The following is a 19,833-nucleotide window of genomic DNA, read 5'->3' as shown; positions in this document are numbered from 1 at the left end:
AAAGGGGACCAAGGCGCGGCGTGTAGAGTGCTCATATTTACTTTTCTGATAACACTTAAACAAAAACAACAAAACGACAGCCAACAATTCCGCCAGGTGATACTCACAAAACGGAAAACAACTACCCACAAAACCCCATAGACAAACCCCAACTTAAATATGATCTCCAATTAGAGACAACACGAACCAGCTGCCTCTAATTGGAGATCATCCAAAACTCAACCTAGAAATAGAAAAACAAGAACAAAACATAGAAACAAAAAACAGAGACTGCCCACCCATATCACACCCTGACCTAACTAACCAGAGAAAAAACAGCTCTCCTAGGTCAGAGCGTGACTGTACACCCCCCCCACCCAAAGGTGCGGACTCCCGGCTGCAAACCTGAACCTATAGGGGAGGGTCCAGGTGGGCATCTGTACTCGGCGGCGGCTCTGGTTCGGGGCGTAGCACCCCAACTGCGCGCTGATCCCCCCGCTTCTGTATGTCTGGAGGAACCAGACCGTGGGTCATCGCCAGAGGCTCTGAAATGCCAACCACCGCTGAAGATTCTGAGCTGAAGGCCGCCTCTGAAGACTCTGGGCTGCATACCACCGCTGAAGGCTCTGGGCTGCGGACTGCCGCTGAAGGTTCTGGGCTGCGGACCGCCGCTGGAGGTTCCGTACTGGGGAGCGTCGCTGGAGGCTCCATACTGGTGAGCGTCGTTGGAGGCTCCGTACTGGTGAGCGTCGTTGGAGGCTCCGTACTGGTGAGCGTCGTTGGAGACTCCGTACTGGTGAGAGTCGTTGGAGGCTCCGTACTGGTGAGCGTCGTTGGAGGCTCCGTACTGGTGAGCGTCGTTGGAGGCTCCGTACTGGTGAGCGTCGTTGGAGGCTCCATACTGGTGAGCGTTGTTGGAGGCTCCGGACTGAGGAGCGTTGTTGGAGGCTCCGTCCTGGTGAACGTCGCTGGAGGCTCTGGACTGAGGAGTGTCGCTGGAGGCTCCGGACGGAGGACCGTCGCCGGAGGCTCCGGACTGGGAAGCGCCATTATCGGTTCCTGACTAGTGACCGCTGCTGCTGGCTCCATGCCATGGATCATCTCTACAGGATCCGCGCCATGGATCATCACAGGAGGCTTCGTACCATGGGTGATCTCAACAGGTGCCGGGCCATGGATTATTCCTACAGGCTTCGTGCCAGTGTTTATCCCTACAGGCACCGGACCATTTATAATCCCTTCAGGCTTTTTGCCAAGGATTATTTCTACAGGCTCCGGGCCATGGATTACCTCTCGAGGCTTCGTGCCATGGAACATCCCTACAGGCTCTGGGCCATGGATCATCACTAGAGGCTTTGTGCCATGGATCATCTCTATAGGCTTCGGACCATCGCTTATCACTGGAGGCTTAGATCGTGGAGCTGAAACAGGTCTCACCGGACTAGGAAGACGCACTGAGGACCGAGTGCTCAAAGCAGGCACCGGCTGTACTGGGCTATGGAGGCGAACTGGAGGGAGAGTGCGAGGAGTAGTCACAGGACGTACTGGATTATGGAGGCGCACTGGAGGGAGAGCGCGATGAGCAGGCACAGAACGTACTGGGCTACGGAGGTGCACTGGAGAGAGAGCGCGGGAGGCAGGCACATGCTCACCACAATAAGCACGGAGAGTTGGCTCAGGTCTCAGTCCTGGCCCAGCCAAACTACCCTTGTGCCCCCCGCCAAAATTTTTTGGGGGTGCCTCCTGTTCTTCCCCGGTAGGATCCGATATCTCTCTATCACTTTCCCCCACGTCCAGTTTCTCCTTTCTATCCACTCCTCATGTGACCAGGTGTCCATTTCTGCCTGGGCACGCCGCTTGATCCAATCATGGTGGGTAGTTCTGTAATGAAGGTCGTATAAAGGGGACCAAGGCGCGGCATGTAGAGTGCTCATATTTACTTTTATAATAACACTTAACCTCTCTTGGGCAGGTGGGACGCTTCACACTATTCAACAGCCAGTGAAAAATCAGAGCGCCAAATTCAAAACCACAAAATGTCATAATTCAAAGTTCTCAAAGAAAGGACTATTTTACACCATTTTAAAGGTACACGTCTCCTTAATGTAAGCACATTCTCCGATTTCAAAAAGGCTTTATGGGGAAAGCATAAAGTTAGATCATGTTAGGACAGTTCCAACACAAGAAAAAGCACACAGCCATTTTCCTAGCAAGGACAGGCTTCACAAAAACCAGAAAACCAGCTAAAATGATGCACTAACCTTTGACGATCTTCATCAGATGACACTCCTAGGACATCATGTTACACAATACATGCATTTTTTGTTCGATAAAGTTCATATTTATATCCAAAAACAGCATTTTACATTGGCGCGTGATGTTCAGAAAATATTTTGCCTCCAATACTACCGGTGAATCAGCACAACAATTTACAAAAATACTCACCATAAACGTTGATAAAATATTAAACTGTTATTCAAAGAATTATAGATGAACATCTCCTTTATGCAAATGCTGTGACAGATTTCAAAAAAGCTTCACGAGGAAAGCACACTTTGCAATAATCTGAGTACTGCTCTCAGAAAAATACACTAGGCAATACAGATACCCGCCATTTTGGAGTCATCTAAAATCATAAATAGCATTAGAAATATTCATTTACCTTTGATTATCTTCATCAGAAGGCACTTCCAGGAATCCCAGGTCCACAATAAATGTTGCTTTGTTCGATAAAGTCCATAATTTATGTCCAAATAGCTCCTTGTTGTTAGCGCGTTCAGTTAGCTACTCCAAATTTAGGAAGCGCACGGAAAATGTCACGACGAAAAGTTAAAAAAGTTATATTTACGTTCGTTCAAACATGTCAAACGTTGTATAGCATCAATCTTTAGGGCCTTTATCACTTAGAACTTCAATAATATTCCAACCGGACAATTCCATTGTCCTGAAAAATGTTTTGCAACACAGCTAACACTCACGTGAACGCGCACCAATGAATTCCAGTGCCTTCCTGAGTCAACAACTTCCAACTTCCTCTGTTCGCTCTCTGTTCATCATAGACGCCTCAAACAAATTTCTAAAGACTGTTGATATCCAGTGGAAGCCTTAGGAAGTGCAAAATGAACCCTAAGTCACTGTGTGTTCGATAGGCAATGACTTGAAAGGACTACAAGCACCACAATTCTCACTTCCTGGTTAGATTTTTCTGTGCCAAATTGTACTGCTTACCTTGACAATGTGGTGATTCATTCGTCTACTTGGTGTCACGCTCTGACCGATGAGAGCTGTTTTTTCTCTGGTTAGTTAGGTCAGGGTGTGATATGGGTGGGCAGTCTCTGTTTTTTGTTTCTATGTTTTGTTCTTGTTTTTCTGTTTCTAGGTTGAGTTTTGGATGATCTCCAATTAGAGGCAGCTGGTTTGTGTTGTCTCTAATTGGAGATCATATTTAAGTTGGGGTTTGTCTATGGGGTTTTGTGGGTAGTTGTTTTCCATTTTCTGAGTATCACCTGGCGGAACTGTTGGCTGTCGTTTTATTGTTTTTGTTTAACCTCTCTAGGGTAGGGGGCAGTATTTTCACGGCCAGATGAAAAACGTGCCCAAATTAAACTGCCTGCTTCTCGGGCCCGGAAGGTAGGATATGCATATTATTAGTAGATTTGGATAGAAAACACTCTGAAATTTCTGAAACTGTTTGAATGATGTCTGTGAGTATAACAGAACTCCTATGGCAGGCAAAAACCTGAGAAAAAAATCCAACCAGGAAGTGACTTGCAGTTCTTCTATCTAATCCCTGTTCAAACCACAGTGTCAGTGGGGTTATTTTGCACTTCCTAAGGCTTCCATTGGCTTTCTAAGGCTTCCATTGGCTGTCAACAGCCTTTAGAAACTTGTTTCATCTGTCTACTGTTACTGGGCAGAGAATAGGAGCTCAGTCAATCAGTGGACTGCCTGGGACCAGTGAGTTGTTTACTGCACGGGAACGTTGGCGCACCTCTCCTTCTTTTTCCTCTGTAATGAATACGCTATTGTCCGGTTGGAATATTATCGACGTTTTATGTTAAAAATACCCTAAGGATTGATTGTAAACATTGTTTGACATGTTTCTAAGAATGGTAGTGGAACTATTTGCCTTTTGTCTCTGGTTCTGCTCTCTCGCGTTATGCCTTTGGATTAGTGACCTGAACGCGCAAACAAAAGGAGGTATTTGGACATTAATATGGAGTATTTCGAACAAAAATAACATTTCTTGTGGAAGTGGGAGTCCTGAGAGTGCATTCTGATGAAGATCAGCAAAGGTAAGGGAAGATTTACAATACTAATTCTGAGTTTAGTTGACTTGGCGGGTAACTGTATAGCTTGCTTTGATGGCTGAGCTCTGTACTCAGAATATTGAAAAATATGCTTTCGCCGAAAAACTATTTTAAAATCTGACACAGCGGTTGCATTAACTTCCCTGGGCTAGGTGGGAAGCTTGCGTCCCACCCTAGTCAACAGCCAGTGGAATCGCATGGCGCGAAATACAAATACCTCAAAAATGCTATAACTTCAATTACTCTAACGTATGACTATTTTACACCATTTTAAAGACAAGACTCTCGTTAACCTCTATGGGCTACTTTCTACCACTCTAAATTCCAAGCATCTGCCTCTAACCCTAGGAAGCTCTTTGCCACCTTCTCCCCCTTCCTGAATCCTCCTTCCCCTCCCCTCCCCTCATCCCTCTCTGCGGACGACTTTGTCAACCATTTTGAAAAGAAGGTTGACGACATCCGATCCTCGTTTGTTAACCGCTTGCGTCCCACCTACTCAACAGCCAGTGGAATCCCGTGGCGCGATTTTCAAATACCTTAGAAATGCTATTACTTCAATTTCTCAAACATATGACTATTTTACACCATTTTAAAGACAAGACTCTCGTTAATCTAACCACACTGTCTGATTTCAAAAAGGCTTTACAACGAAAGCAAAACATTAGATTATGTCAGCAGAGTACCCAGCCAGAAATAATCAGACACCCATTTTTCAAGCTAGCATATAATGTCACAAAAACCAAAACCACAAGCTAAATGCAGCACTAACCTTTGATGATCTTCATCAGATGACACACCTAGGAAATTATGTTACACAATACATGCATGTTTTGTTCAATTAAGTTCATATTTATATCAAAAACCAGCTTTTTACATTAGCATGTGACTAGCATGTGACTAGCATTCCCACCGAACACTTCCGGTGAATTTACTAAATTACTCACGATAAACGTTCACAAAAAACATAACAATTATTTTAAGAATTATAGATACAGAACTCCTTTATGCAATCGCTATGTCCGATTTTAAAATAGCTTTTCGGTGAAAGCACATTTTGCAATATTCTGAGTAGATAGCCCGGCATCACAGGCTAGCTATTTTGACACCCACCAAGTGTGTCACTCACCAAACTAAGATTTACTATAAGAAAAATTGGATTACCTTTGCTGTTCTTCGTCAGAATGCACTCTCAGGACTTCTACTTCAATAACAAATGTTGGTTTGGTTCAAAATAATCCATAGTTATATCCAAAAAGCGGCGTTTTGTTCGTGCGTTCAAGACACTATCCGAAGGGTAAAGAAGGGTGACGCGCCCAACGCGTTTCGTGACAAGAAAATTGTAAATATTCCATTACCGTACTTCGAAGCATGTCAAACGCTGTTTAAAATCAATTTTTTATGCGATTTTTCTCGTAAAAAAGCGATAATATTCCGACCGGGAAACCCTGTTTTAGTTCAAAGACGAAAAAATAAAAACATGGTGTCGCCTCGTGCACGCGCCTCAGTCTCATTGTCCTCAGATCGACCACTATCCAAATGCGCTACTGTTTTTCAGCCATGGCCTGCAAAGTCACCATTCATCGTTCTGGCGCCCTCTGAGAGCCTATGGGAGCGTTAGAAAATTTCACGTTATGCCAGAGATCCCCTGTTTTGGTTAGAGATCATCAAGAAGGCCAAGAAATAGTCAGAGAGAGCGCTTCCTGTTTGGAATCTTCTCAGGTTTTGGCCTGCCAAATGAGTTCTGTTATACTCACAGACACCATTCAAACAGTTTTAGAAACTTTAGGGTGTTTTCTATCCAAATCAAACAATTATATGCATATTCTAGTTTCTGGGCAGGAGTAATAACCAGATTAAATCGGGTATGTTTTTTATCCGGCTGTGAATATACTGCCCCCTATCCTAAACAGGTTAAATGAACTATAATTCTGTCAGGCAGGTTGCTTTTAAAGTCCTCCAACAACATCAACTCCTGAATATCAGCAAAGGTGTTGGCTGTTTTTTGCCAGTTTTTGTAAAAACGGTCCCACCCATTAAGTCAAAATGTGATTGCTTGATTCCACTGTCACTACAACATTTTGCCCTAATACAGTTGAATGGCAGATGCCTTTATCAAGCTTCTGTTGGCCTAGCCAATGGCTGACTTAGCTAGCTCGATGTAATCTGCCAGAGACCAGCAAAGTCGTGACCAACAAAATCCTGATTGAATATTTTTTCTCTTCAGTGATAACTCTTTCCTTTCCAACAAAAACTGAAGAGATTAAATCAGAAAATCATTGAAAACAATAATATAATTATTATTATTATTTTATAAATCCTTAGCTCTTCTCTGAATGCGTAGAATGCCCATTGTTCACCACTGTGTTTGGGTTAGTAATAATTTGTAGAGTGTCTCTATTTTCCATCAGCATGCATTTATTCTATCTGAATGTCTAAAGAATCCATATGTTGTTCTGAAATATGAACACAGAAATACTGGACATTTTGAACTCTTATTATGGTGGTGATTTGGTAAAATTACAATCATTGTCTTGAATTGGACTCGCATTTTTCTGGTCTCAATCTTGACTCGATCTATCATATTACTGCCACAACGGCGGTCACGAGACATAACGGCAGTCAAATTCCATGTGACCATTTAGTCACGGTGATTAGGCTTCTCCAAGCTCTGATGCTGCTGATTGTCGTTAGTAGCCTACCAGACTTGCTAACTGCCCGGTACTCAGCACTCTATTGTCCCTATAATCACTCTGACATCAATGCAAATGTAATTGAAAATCTAATCAAAACTTCATGATAGCCCATGAGCTCATGTTGCGCAACGTTTTTATAGGCTATGCAATTGCGTGAGAAAACAGTGATTGCCTCTATTAAAAAGAGGAGGATCCCATCAGCTTTCTATACGCTAGGCCTACTATATTTATTTCTCAACTTTCCTAATATTAAGTACATTGCTTGTCTTTAAACAGAAGTATAGTATACCTGGCTGGCATGAAAAATAACCACGGGAAATTCGCTGTTAACGTGCATCGATGACATGGATTTTTTTCCCCCACTGCCCCTGTTTCGAGACAGGTGCATGATAATGGTCCATTCTAAATCAAAACAAATTTCACACATATATGTAATAATATATGTAAAGATTAAATCGAGAATAGTGTGATGGGTGACATTATTAGCCTATCACTTGAATGGTGCCCAGCTTAAGGCAAATAGCACATGCTTTTTTTTTTTACTTCTTCAAATCATAGTCGCACACGTCATGTAGCCTACCCCATAAGCCTATATGCTTTGATAACGTTTGTATCACAATTAAAGTGGCCATATAACTTCTTAAAATGATGCACAGAAATAGCCTAATCTTTTAGCTTAAAATGTTGATAAACTTTCTCATCTGTTGCGTCAAGCTCCTTACTTAAAACTGTTTTTTTTATGCTCGTGGTTGTATTAATTTGGGATCTATTGCATCCCACAACTGTCCCAGGCTATGTTTGGAATATTTATTTTCATCTGCACTGTTCCTAATGTAAATGTGTTTTATTAAAAGTTCCAGAGGCAATTGTAAAAAGTAGATTTCTGCATATAGGTGTATGGTTTGTTGAACGTTGCAATCAATGGTTTTTGCTTGGCATACATTTCAAAGTTTAAAAGTGAGTCTTGGCGTCAATCTGTTACCGTGTAATTGCCCAGTAGCAAGGGAAATCCGGCCTTCTAAAGACTTCCTCGGAATGGTATTCTCAAAACCAACAAAAACCTTACTGTCATACGCGTCGATGAAAGGGGACCAAAACGCAGCGGGTATAGTGCTCATCTTCGTATATTTATTAAAGAGAGTGAACACTTAAACAAAAATAACAAACCGACAATCAACAGTTCTGTAAGGTACACAGACTATCATTGCTATGCAGACGACACACAATTAGTCTTCTCCTTTCCCCCTTCTGATAACCAGACGGCGAATCGCATCTCTGCATGTCTGGCAGACATATCAGTGTGGATGACGGATCACCACCTCAAGCTGAACCTCGGCAAGACGGAGCTGCTCTTCCTCCCGGAGAAGGATTGCCCGTTCCATGATCTCGCCATCACGGTTGACAACTCCCTTGTGTCCTCCTCCCAGAGTGCTAAGAACCTTGGCGTGATCCTGGACAACACCCTGTCGTTCTCCACTAACATCAAGGCGGTGACCCGATCCTGTAGGTTCATGCTCTACAACATTCGCAGAGTACGACCCTGCCTCACACAGGAAGCGACGCAGGTCCTAATCCAGGCACTTGTCATCTCCCGTCTGGATTACTGCAACTCGCTGTTGGCTGGGCTCCCTGCCTGTGCCATTAAACCCCTACAACTCATCCAGAATGCCGCAGCCCGTCTGGTGTTCAACCTTCCCAAGTTCTCTCACGTCACCCCGCTCCTCCGCTCTCTCCACTGGCTTCCAGTTGAAGCTCGCATCCGCTACAAGACCATGGTGCTTGCCTACGGAGCTGTGAGGGGAACGGCACCTCCATACCTTCAGGCTCTGATCAGGCCCTACACCCAAACAAGGGCACTACGTTCATCCACCTCTGGCCTGCTGGCCCCCCTACCTCTGAGGAAGCACGGTTCCCGCTCAGCCCAGTCCAAACTGTTTGCTGCTCTGGCACCCCAATGGTGGAACAAGCTCCCTCACGACGCCAGGACAGCGGAGTCAATCGCCACCTTCCGGAGACACCTGAAACCCCACCTCTTTAAGGAATACCTGGGATAGGATAAAGTAATCCTTCTAACCCCCCCCCCTTAAAGATTTAGATGCACTATTGTAAAGTGGTTGTTCCACTGGATATCATAAGGTGAATGCACCAATTTGTAAGTCGCTCTGGATAAGAGCGTCTGCTAAATGACTTAAATGTAATGTAATGTAAATGACTATACAGAAAGCAACCACCCACAAACCCAAAGGAAAAAACAAGCTGCCTAAGTATGGCTTCCAATCAGAGACAACGAAAGACACCTGCCTCTGATTGGAAACCATACTCGGCCACACATAGAAAATGAACATAGAAAAAGAAAACTAGAATATATCCCCTGGAAACAAACAAACCCCAAAACCACAGAAACAACACCCCCTGCCACGCCCTGACCATACTACAATGACAAATGACACCTTTACTGGTCAGGACGTGACACTTACTCCTTTGAAGGGTGAGTAAAGTCCACAAATATGAGCAGTTTATAGACTTAATTAATGGCTATTTCAAGGCTTTTTAAGACAATAAATTCTCAGCCCCAGGTACACCAAACATTTCCCCAAATGCTCCTTTTTCTTAATGGGACACATCCACATACCCTTTTAAATAAAGGGACGTGCAACATAAATGGTATATGCTAAGTTGCTTAGAGGAATCCTTGGGACGACCCCACCCTAACCCTAACTTTAACCCTTACATCTACCCAAACCTTAACCCTTACCTAACCCTAACCTTAACCCTTACCTTAAACATTTTAAATGTCAAATTCAATGGGGTGACATCAGAGTTGGACGTCCCAAGGATCACACTTAGACTTTTCTCAACAGAAATGGATTTTGCCAGTCTTGGATTTTGCCTGTCCAAATAATGCAGTCAGAACTGGCAGATACTTTACATAAACATGAAAATGAAAAGACACAAAGGTTTTATAACTTTAAGCCAGTGAAATATGTATGTGCTCATGTCACCTCACACTCGAGGCAGTGTCACAGTACAGGAAGCTTTTCACACTCATTTCACACTCACACTAATTATACAGTTTCATCTCTACTCTTTCTCTCACCTTGATTTTGTTCTCATTTTGTTCTCAGAGCCACCAGTGACAGTCATTAAAAAACTGGAGGACTTGCGCTTTCCAGAAGCAGCTGTGGCATCAATGGATTGTGAGCTATCAAGGCCTCACGTTGAAGTGAAATGGATGAAGGTAAACAATTCATACCCTTTCCACCCAATAATTACACTATTTTGTTAGCAACCTTTCACTCAAATATACTATGGTGCATGATGCATCACATGAAGTCATATTCATGGATTGCAAGTTTCGTCACAATATTGTTTTAAACGGACTGATACCAAAGTAAGCATTCTACTCAGTGCAGTCTCAATAGGGGTTAATTAAGATTGAGTCTAAAGTGCATTACTGTGGCTTGGAAACATGATGACATTTCAAAATGAGGTATATATATTTTTTTATTAACCTGGTCAGTCTGTCATTGAAAGCAGTGGTCCTTAATGTTTTGTACACTAAGTGTACATACATACATACATACATACATACATACATACATACATACATACATACATACATACATACACATACATACATACATACATACATACATACAGTGCATCTGGAAAGTATTCAGACCTCTTGACTTTTTCAAAATGTTGGTACGTTACAGACTTCTTCTAAAATGGATGTAATTGTTTTTTTCCCCTCATCAATCTACAAACAATACTACCATATCACATTTACATAAGTATTCAGATCCTTTACTCAGTACTTTCTTGAAGCAACTTTGGCAGCGATTACAGCCTCAAGTCTTCTTGGATATGACGCTACAAGCTTGGCACACCTGTATTCGGGGAGTTTCTCCCATTCTTACCTGCAGAACCTTTCAAGCTCTGTCAGGATGGATGGGGAGCGTCGCTGCACAGCTATTTTCAGGTCTCTCCAAAGATGTTTGATGTTCAGGTTCCGGACTCTGGCTGGGCCACTCAAGGACATTCAGAGACTTGTCCCGAAGCCACTCCTGCGTTGTCTTGGCTGGGTGCTTAGGGTTGTTGTTCTGTTGAAGGTGAACCTTCGCCCCAGTCTGAGGTCCTGAGCGCTCTGGAGCATGTTATCATCAAGGATCTCTCTGTACTTTGCTCCGTTCATCATTCCCTCGATCCTGACTAGTCTTCCAGTCCCTGCCGCTGAATAACATCCCCACAGCATGATGTTGCCCCCACTATGCTTCGGCATAGGGATGGTGCCAGGTTTCCTCCAGACGTGACGCTTGGCATTCAGGCCAAAGAGTTCAATCTTGGTTTCATCAGACCAAAGAATCTTGTTTCTCATGGTCTGAGAGTCTTTAGGTAACTTTTGGCAAACTCCAAGCGGGCTGTCATGTGCCTTACTGAGGAGTGGCTTCCGTCTGGCCACTCTACCATAAAGGCCTGATTAGTGGAGTGCTGCAGAGATGGTTGTCCTTCTTGAAGGTTATTCCATCCCCACAGAGAAACTCTAGAGCTCTGTCAGAGCGACCATTAGGTTCTTTGTCACCTCCCTGACCAACACCCTTCTCCCCAATTGCTCAGTTTGGCCAGGCGGCCAGCTCTAGGATGAGTCTTGGTGGTTCCAAACTTCTTCCATTTAAGAATTATGGCAGCCACTGTGTTCTTGGGGACCTTCAATACTGCAGACATTTTTGGTACCTTTCCCCAGATCTGTGCCTCGACACAATTCTGTCTCGGAGCTCTACAGACAATTCCTTCAACCTCATGGCTTGGTTTTTACCCTGACATGCACTGTCAACTGTGGAACCTTATATAAACAGGTGCGTGCCTTTCCAAGTCATGTTCAATTAATTTAATTTACCACAGGTGGACTCCAATCAAGTTGTAGAAACATCTCAAGGATGATCAATGGAAACAAGATGCACCTGAGCTCAGTTTTGAGTCTCATAGCAAAGGGTCTAAATACTTATGTAAATAAGGTATTTCAGTATTTTATTTTTTATAAATTTGTAAACATTTCATTATTGGGTATTCTGTGTAGATTGATGAGAAAAAAACACATTTTGAATCCATTTTAGAATAAGGCTTAACAAAAAAAATCAAGGGTTCTGATACTTTCCAAATGCACTGTACATACATACATTTACTGAACAAAACTTTCACGCACCATGCAACAATTTGAAAGATTTTACTGAGTTACAGTTCATATGAGGAAATCAGTGAATTTAAATAAATTCATTCAGCCCTAATCTATGGGTTTTACATGACTGAGAATACAGATATGCATCTGTTGGTCACAGATAGATAAAAAAAATGGGCCTCACAATAGGCCTTAGGATTTCGTCATGTTTTTTTTTGTGCATTCAAATTGCCATCGATAAAATGGAGTTGTGTTTGTTGTCCGTAGCTTATGCCCGCCCATACCATAACCCAGTGCTTCTCAATTATTTTCTGTTACGCCCCCCCTAGGAAGAAGTAAACATTTCGCGCCCCCCAACTCTCCGCCGCGACTGTAAATAGTATAATTTGTCTATAGAATTGTTATAAGTACACCTCTGCATAACATTGTATCCTTATTAGCATTAAAGAAAACAAAAAAAGAAAAAAGAAAGAAATATAGATCAACTTACAACAAAGAATAACTTTATTAACATTGTTTTTTAGTCTGTAACAGAAAAGACTTAAAGTGCATCAATCAATTTGCCTGAAATTCCCCCAAAAAATTCAAGCCTTATTTAAACTGTAAACATTTTTTGACCATTTGATACTGAAAAATAAATTTAATATAATCAATAAATAATAATAAATTCAAATTGATCAGCAACAATTACTCAGGAGCACAATATATGAAACACTTTGACCTATAAAGCAAAAATGAATAAAACAATTTGTGCTGATTTTTTTTTATCAAAATGAGGAAGTCAGGATTAATGGCTACAATGAGCACGTTTTGCAGAGCACAGCTTTTCGAAGCGGCGTTTGAAGCATGATACTACAACTCTCAGCTCCTGCTCAATGTTTAGCTGGGAGCTATATTTGGTCTTTAGTGCAGCAACAGCAGAGAAGCCAGTCTCACAAAGATAAGATGTTGCAAAAGGAAGAAGAATGCCCATGGCCCTCTGCCCTAAGAGTGGATAATGCCTCTCTACACTCAGCCAGAATTCACTCAGTGTCTGTGATGTGAACCTCAGTCTCAATGTGGAGTCAGATGTCATATCAATGAACTGGTCCTCCTCTGCAGAGCTGAAACCAGTTGGAGCTGGTGCATTGAAAGGATCTCTCACCCAGTCATATTGGGAACTGTTTTCAGGGAAGTACTTTTTAAAGAATCCCATCAGTGATGAAATATGCTCCTTAATATATGGAATCACTGAGGTGGCATCATAGTCAGTAGTGTCAACAAATTCATGCAGGTTCTCAAATGACTCAGTATTTCCTTCATCAAGTCGCCTGCCCCACATTGCAAGCTTTCGAGTGAAAGAGCTGATCTTGTCTGTGACCCGAGGGAGGTGTTTATCTTTCCCTTGAAGCTTTCCAAATATGTCACTCAGGTAGGCCAGTTTTGCCAGGAAGTTCTCATCACAATTTTTTTCTGCGAGGTCATACTTGTGCTCCTGCTTCGAAAACATTCTTATCTGCTCTCTGAGCTCAAAAACTCGGGACAAGACTTTTCCTCGTGACAGCCAACTTGCTTCCCTGTGAAACAGCACAGCTTGATGTTCAGCTCCCATCTCCTCACAGATAGCAGAGAAGACTTGTTTTTAGTGGTCTGGTCTTTACAAAATTGACTACACCTAGAATGTCAGTCATAACCTCACTTAATTCAGAGGAAAGGTGCCTTGATGCCAGTGCTTCTCTGTGTACAACACAGTGTGTCCACTCAGCATTAGGTGAGGCCTTCTTGATGAGTGCCCGAAGTCCTTTTCTCATCCCTGCCATGGTCTGTGCACCATCACTGCAAACACCAATGCAGTTCTCCCACTTTAGCCCATTCTCAGTCAGGAAGCAGTCCAGCATTTTGAATAGCTCTTCAGCTGTGGCTCTGTCTCTGACATATTTACAAAAAAGTAGATCCTCACACAGGGAGTTTGTCATGTCAAAATGTACATAAGCGATAAACAAACAGTCTTTGTTGCTGTCAGTTGCTTCATCGAACTGTAAGGCAAAACGTTTGTCTTTGAGTTTATCTACCAGCTGTTCTTTAAGATCGTTAGCAATGTCATTTATACGTCTGGCGACAGTGTCATTGGACAGAGGGATAGTTTTTATTTTTGCAGCACTTGCGTCATCCAGCATGGCAGAGACCATGTCTAATGCTGCAGGCAGTATCAGCTCCTCTGCTATGGAGTGTTTTTTTTTGCACTGAGCAATTTGGTACGCACCTTATATGATGCTAACAGTGCTCGCTGGTTTACTGAAGTAGCATTCACAAAGCAGGACGATTGTTGGCAATATTCGACACGTTTTCGCTGAAAAAACTCAAGCGGCTTATCAGCGTGATTGGGGTGTAATGTCTTTAAGTGACGCCTTAATTTATTTGGCTTCATGCTGTCCGCTGCCAACATTTTTAGACGCAGTAAACATACCGGTCTTTCCTCGTCTCCCACCGTAGTTACAGTGAAGCCATATTTCCTCGTCTTAGCTTTCGGGAGACTTACGTTTGTCTCATTATCTCCGTCTCTCTCCGCCTTTCTTTTCATCACTGTTAAATATTTTTCCATGGTGTCTCTTAAGGGTTTGTTATCTGCACTTCATATCTCCTGCTCTGTGCTGTGTGCTCTTGTTCGGTGCAAAAAAACCCTACTCCATGCGGCAAAAAAAAGCATGTTCCCCGGGGTCACACGCGCCCCCCCCTGGCATCGCTTCGAGCCCCGCCAGGTGGGGCGCGCCCCACTATTTGAGAAGGACTGCCATAACCCCACCGTCACCATGGGGCACTCTGTTCACAACGTTGACATCAGCAAATTGCTCGCCCACACAACGCCATACTCATGGTCTAAGATTGTGAGGCCGGGTGGACGTAGTGGCAAATTCTCTAAAACAATGTTGGAGGTAGTAAGGATAGAGAAATGAACATTAAAATCTCTCCATCTCTGGTGGACATTCCTGCAGTCAGCATTTCAATTGCACGCTCCCTCAAAAATTGAGACATTTGTGGCATTGTGTTCCGTGACAGAACTGCACATTTTAGAGTGGTCTTTTATTGTCCCCAGCACAAGGTGCACCTGTTTAATGATCATGATGTTTAATCAGCATCTTGATATACCACACCATTCAGGTGGATGAATTATCTTGGCAAAGGAGAAATGCTCACTAACAGGGCTGTAAACAAATTTGTGCACATAATTTGAGAGAAATAATCTTTTATGCGCCTGGAACGTTTCTAGGATCTTTTATTTCAGCTCATGAAACATAGGACCAACACATGTTGCATATATATATTTTTGTTCAGTATACTTACATTAGATTTTACTCCGGTACACATTATATTATGTGTAGTGTTTTCAATAATACCATTACCGATCATGAGCTCTTTAATCCCACCCCTCAGCTACTCTCAGCCCATCCCACCTATCACCGTAGACCACCCTCGTTTGGTTCCCATGTGCCATATATTTTACTGTGCTGTGATGTTGGCCCAGCGTCGCCCGGGTTAGGGGAGGGTTTGGTCGGGGTCGGCCGTCATTGTAAAATAAGCATTTGTTCTTAACTGACTTGCCTAGTTAAATAAAGGTTAAATGCATTTTTAAAAATATATTTTTTAAAGATTGTGAGTTAAGATGAAAACCTTTCCTAAGAGAATTATTATATTGTTGATTGATTGACTATGGCTTTCAAAATAATTAGTAGGACAAGCTTTTGTAATCATTGTGATGTCGCCAGATTGACTTTAGATGCAGCACAACCTTAGCTAGCTAGCTAAATTGAGGGAAGAACACCAGAATTTTAGTTAGCCTCTTAAGGACCGTACCCTTTTTTTCAATTTTCGCCTAAAATGACATACTCAAATCTAACTGCCTGAAGCTCAGGACCTGAAGCAAGGATATGCATATTCTTGATACCATTTGAAAGGAAACACTTTCTTCCACAAACACAAGTTTGTGGAAATGTAAAATTAATGTAGGAGAATATAACACATTAGATCTGGTAAAAGATAATACAAACAAAAAACATGCCTTTTCTATTTCTTTTTTTCCATTATCTTTGAAATGCAAGAGAAAGGCCATAATATAATATTGCAGTTCAGGCGCAATTTAGATTTTTGCCACTAGATAGCAGCAGTGTGTGTGCAAAATTTCAGATTGATCCAGTGAAGCATTACAAAACAGGACAATATTTTGTATGAAGTCTTCCCAAATGTGCCGATTTGGTCAATTGATACATTTTCAAGTACATAACCACAGAGAACATACAAAAATGATATGGTAACACAACATTTAAGTTTACATCCTCCCAGGGATGTCATACATGATGGATCCTTAGCTTATACAATAACTTTCACACATATAGATAGCCAGGTGGGGTGGGTGTGGAGCTAGAGACAGCAGGGGTTCAAACTGTAAAACCCAGTTCCTACATTTGTAGATTTTATCAGACCAAACTACGCTACATTTTATCTCTGGGACCCTCAGGATGACAAATCAGAGCAAGATTACTGAATGTAAGTACATTATTTACCTTCAGAGGCGAATGTATCAAACCAGTTGCCGTGATAATTTTTGTTGTTGTTGTGCACTCTCTTCAAACAATAGCATGGTATTTTTCACTGTAATACCTACTGTAAAGTGGACAGTGTAGTTAGATTAACAATCATTTAAGCTTTCTACCCATATAAGACATGTCTGGATAGTTTGCTGTTACTTACAACTGTCATGCTAATCACATTAGCGTACGTTAACTCAACCGTCCCGGTATAGGAACAGCAATCCCGTGGAGGCTAGCTAATGTTAGTATTGCTAGCTATTTCTGACAAACTTTGCTAGCTCATGGCAACATTGCCATCTCTCTAAAGTAAACTTGACTACGTCATAATGGTGTCAAAATTGTTTCCTACTAATAATTTGTCTACTTTAGCAATGTCATTGTATTTCCAGGTCACTATAGTGTAATTTTTACCAAACAGTCATTAACTATCGTTCAAAAAAACTGAGCATTAACCATCAGTCGTACATCAATATGCTGCGGCATCTGCAGAACGTTGATTACAATGGCAATGACGGGAAGTGCAGTCCATGAATAGCTAGGTTTGTAAAATACAACATCGACAATGATCAGTTTACTTATACATTATTCATTTACTCAAATGATATGACAGATTTCTGTGGATATGTTGACTATTTCTCAATTAAAAATGTTTTATCTTCAGAATGGGATCGAGGTGAAACCACGCAAGGATTTGCGTATTTATGCTATGGGAAGAAAACACTACTTCCAAATCCTGAAGTGTGAAGTCAGTGATTCTGGCACATACTCATGTGACGCTGGAGACTCCAGTACATCCTGCAATATAGAGGTCTACGGTAATGTCTGCCGCCTTAATAATCTCCCATATGAACAATATTTTGATGACTAACTAAGCTTATAATAAAACCTGCCTGTCATTCATTGCCTCACCTCTAGGTTTGATCAGATATACTGTACTTTATGGTAACACTTCAGTGTTAAAGTATGGCAACACTACAGTGTTAGGGCTCTATTTTCGGCTTGCGTTAAGACGGTGCTAGTGTCAAACGCACGTTAGTTTGCAATTTCGTCATGTAAAATCTGGCGCACTGGCATTTTCCAGCCCTAACGCCAGGTTCGGCAATTTACCTGTCTTATATCAGCTCGCTTGTGCTCAGATGGGCGGGTTGGAAATTTTTGTGTCCTTAAAAACATGATCCAAAGAGCTAATTTCAGGCAAGGATATTTATGACCAACCAAAAGCTGGTTTTAGCGGTAACACAGTTGGTTATGGTATGAATTTTGAAAGCGAAAATGCAGCCTATCCAGCCGTGACACATACTGCCCTAATCTGCTTTTGGTGCCTGTATACTTTGTATTTAGAAACATAAACATGTTTTAATAATACAATTTCATTTAATTTGATTTAAAACCAAGCATAGCCTCTCCTCCTCTCAATTCATTTTTTTCCCCAATGCAATCGTGAAGTAGTCAAGATTGTCGATAAAGGCTTTGGCTCTTGAGACCACTTGGAAATAAATCTTAATCACCAAAGCTTTATTAAAATATTATGTTTGAGAGGAGTAAAACAGTTAGCTGACATTCCCATTTTATCTCTGCATTTGTAAGCAAGTCCACATTCTTTTAGCCATGCAGGTCCCGTTTTGGACTTGCGTAAAACCCCCTCCATGATGTAGCCTACGTGTCCATGCCCATCATGAAATGAGAGATGAGAATGTAGACGTTTTCTGTAACCTGTAAAAATTTGATGTTGGAGTATAGGCAGTCCATATCCATGGTGAACAGGAAGTCGCTGGTGCCCACCTTGGTTGCCGCCACCTTGTCCAGGAAGTCCGCCGTGTCCTGTCAGCCTCTGGTAGTTGTCCTCCTGGCTGAGTTGGCGCTCCACCTTCTTCACGTACTGACCCCTGTCCAGGATGACCATAGCTGACCCTTTTTTCGCCGGTTTGATGGCGATCGTCGCGTCCCTCTCCAGTTGCCTGAGGGAGGTCACCTCCTCCTTGGGCAGGTTGTCCTGTGCCCCTGGTGGGAGGGGGGTCAAGTCAAAGGTTTTCCAGTCATTTTCCAGTAGGTCACGGACAGTCTGCGGCAGGTCAGTGTCGGGTTCCCACCCTGAAGGTTCCGTGAACAGTTGTTTATTTTCTGGTGTGTCCATTAGTATCTGTTGGCAGAGCTCTGTCACCGCGCTCATGAAGATGGCGTCGTCCAGGATGTTGAGATCCTCTTGATCCATGGGCGAGGGGATCCGTGAGGGGCGGAGGGGAGACAGTGATGGTTCTGAGATCACCGGGGGGGCGGACGGAGAGGTCTTCGAACATTGGGAGGCCATCCCCCTTGGCTGCCAGAAGCTCAACCATCCTCCCAATCCCCGGTGTCACCTTGTTTGGGGTATGACGGATCGGTCTGGTCGGCATTCTGGGTGGGGTACGGCTCTCTGTTTCCTTCTGTCCCTCACTGATGTCCATGGGGTCTTCTGCCACCCTGGTTGGGGTGTGGCCAAGGGCCTTTTTCTGTCCAGTCACCCTAGTCGGGGCATGGTCTGGGCCGAGGTCGGACTGTGTCGTGTTCCGCATCGGAAGCCCTCCCTGTGCCACCCGGGTTTAGGTTTGGCCGGGTCTTGGGTGTTCAGGGGATGGTGATGTTGGCCTGTTGGTCTTGCCGGTCCTCTTTCCTCCTCGTCGTGCGGTCTGAGGGGCTCTCTCCTTAGTGCCGCGTCTGCGTGTCTGTTCCGGTGGTGTCTCCCAACGTCCTCCTTGTGGCCCCTAGTCTCCTTTCTTCATGCACTCCAGCCAAGTGGTGTTTCCGACAGGTTGCATCAGTTCTGCCTTGAGTGTGGAGATGGACTCCTCTCCTCCTCTTCCGATGAGACCTCCTTTGTTGCCGCCAATGCCCATGTGTCGCCCTCGCTCCATCGGACTCCCCATCCTCCACATTACTGCCCGCCAATGCCCGGGTGAGGTTGCGGGACAAAGCTGTCAGTCCATCGATCAGTACCATCGCCTTCCGTTGGTATCCTGGTGGCAACGGCCCTTCCTAGAGGTGGTTGTTGATCTCCTTCAGGTAATGTCAAGATCTGATGAGCAGTGTCTTGGCAGTGGCCTTGACACTGGGGTGGAAGAAGAAGGTGGCTA

General features: G+C 43.2%; 1 protein-coding gene across 6 annotated transcripts in view; it reads left to right on the top strand.

Moving 5' to 3' along the window:
- The window catches only part of obsl1b (obscurin like cytoskeletal adaptor 1b), a 93,979-nt gene that overhangs the window by 47,883 nt on the left and 26,263 nt on the right, over positions 1 to 19,833 (top strand). For all 6 annotated transcript variants that reach the window (XM_029703574.1, XM_029703576.1, XM_029703575.1 and 3 more), the window contains 2 exons: positions 10,108 to 10,220; positions 17,385 to 17,538. In XM_029703574.1, coding sequence (XP_029559434.1) covers positions 10,108 to 10,220; positions 17,385 to 17,538 — 267 coding nt within the window. The remainder of the gene's footprint in view (positions 1 to 10,107; positions 10,221 to 17,384; positions 17,539 to 19,833) is intronic.

Source organism: Salmo trutta, chromosome 20 (assembly GCF_901001165.1).
Source record: "Salmo trutta chromosome 20, fSalTru1.1, whole genome shotgun sequence".
Lineage (NCBI taxonomy): Eukaryota > Metazoa > Chordata > Actinopteri > Salmoniformes > Salmonidae > Salmo > Salmo trutta.
This window is presented reverse-complemented; position numbering and strand designations above follow the sequence as displayed.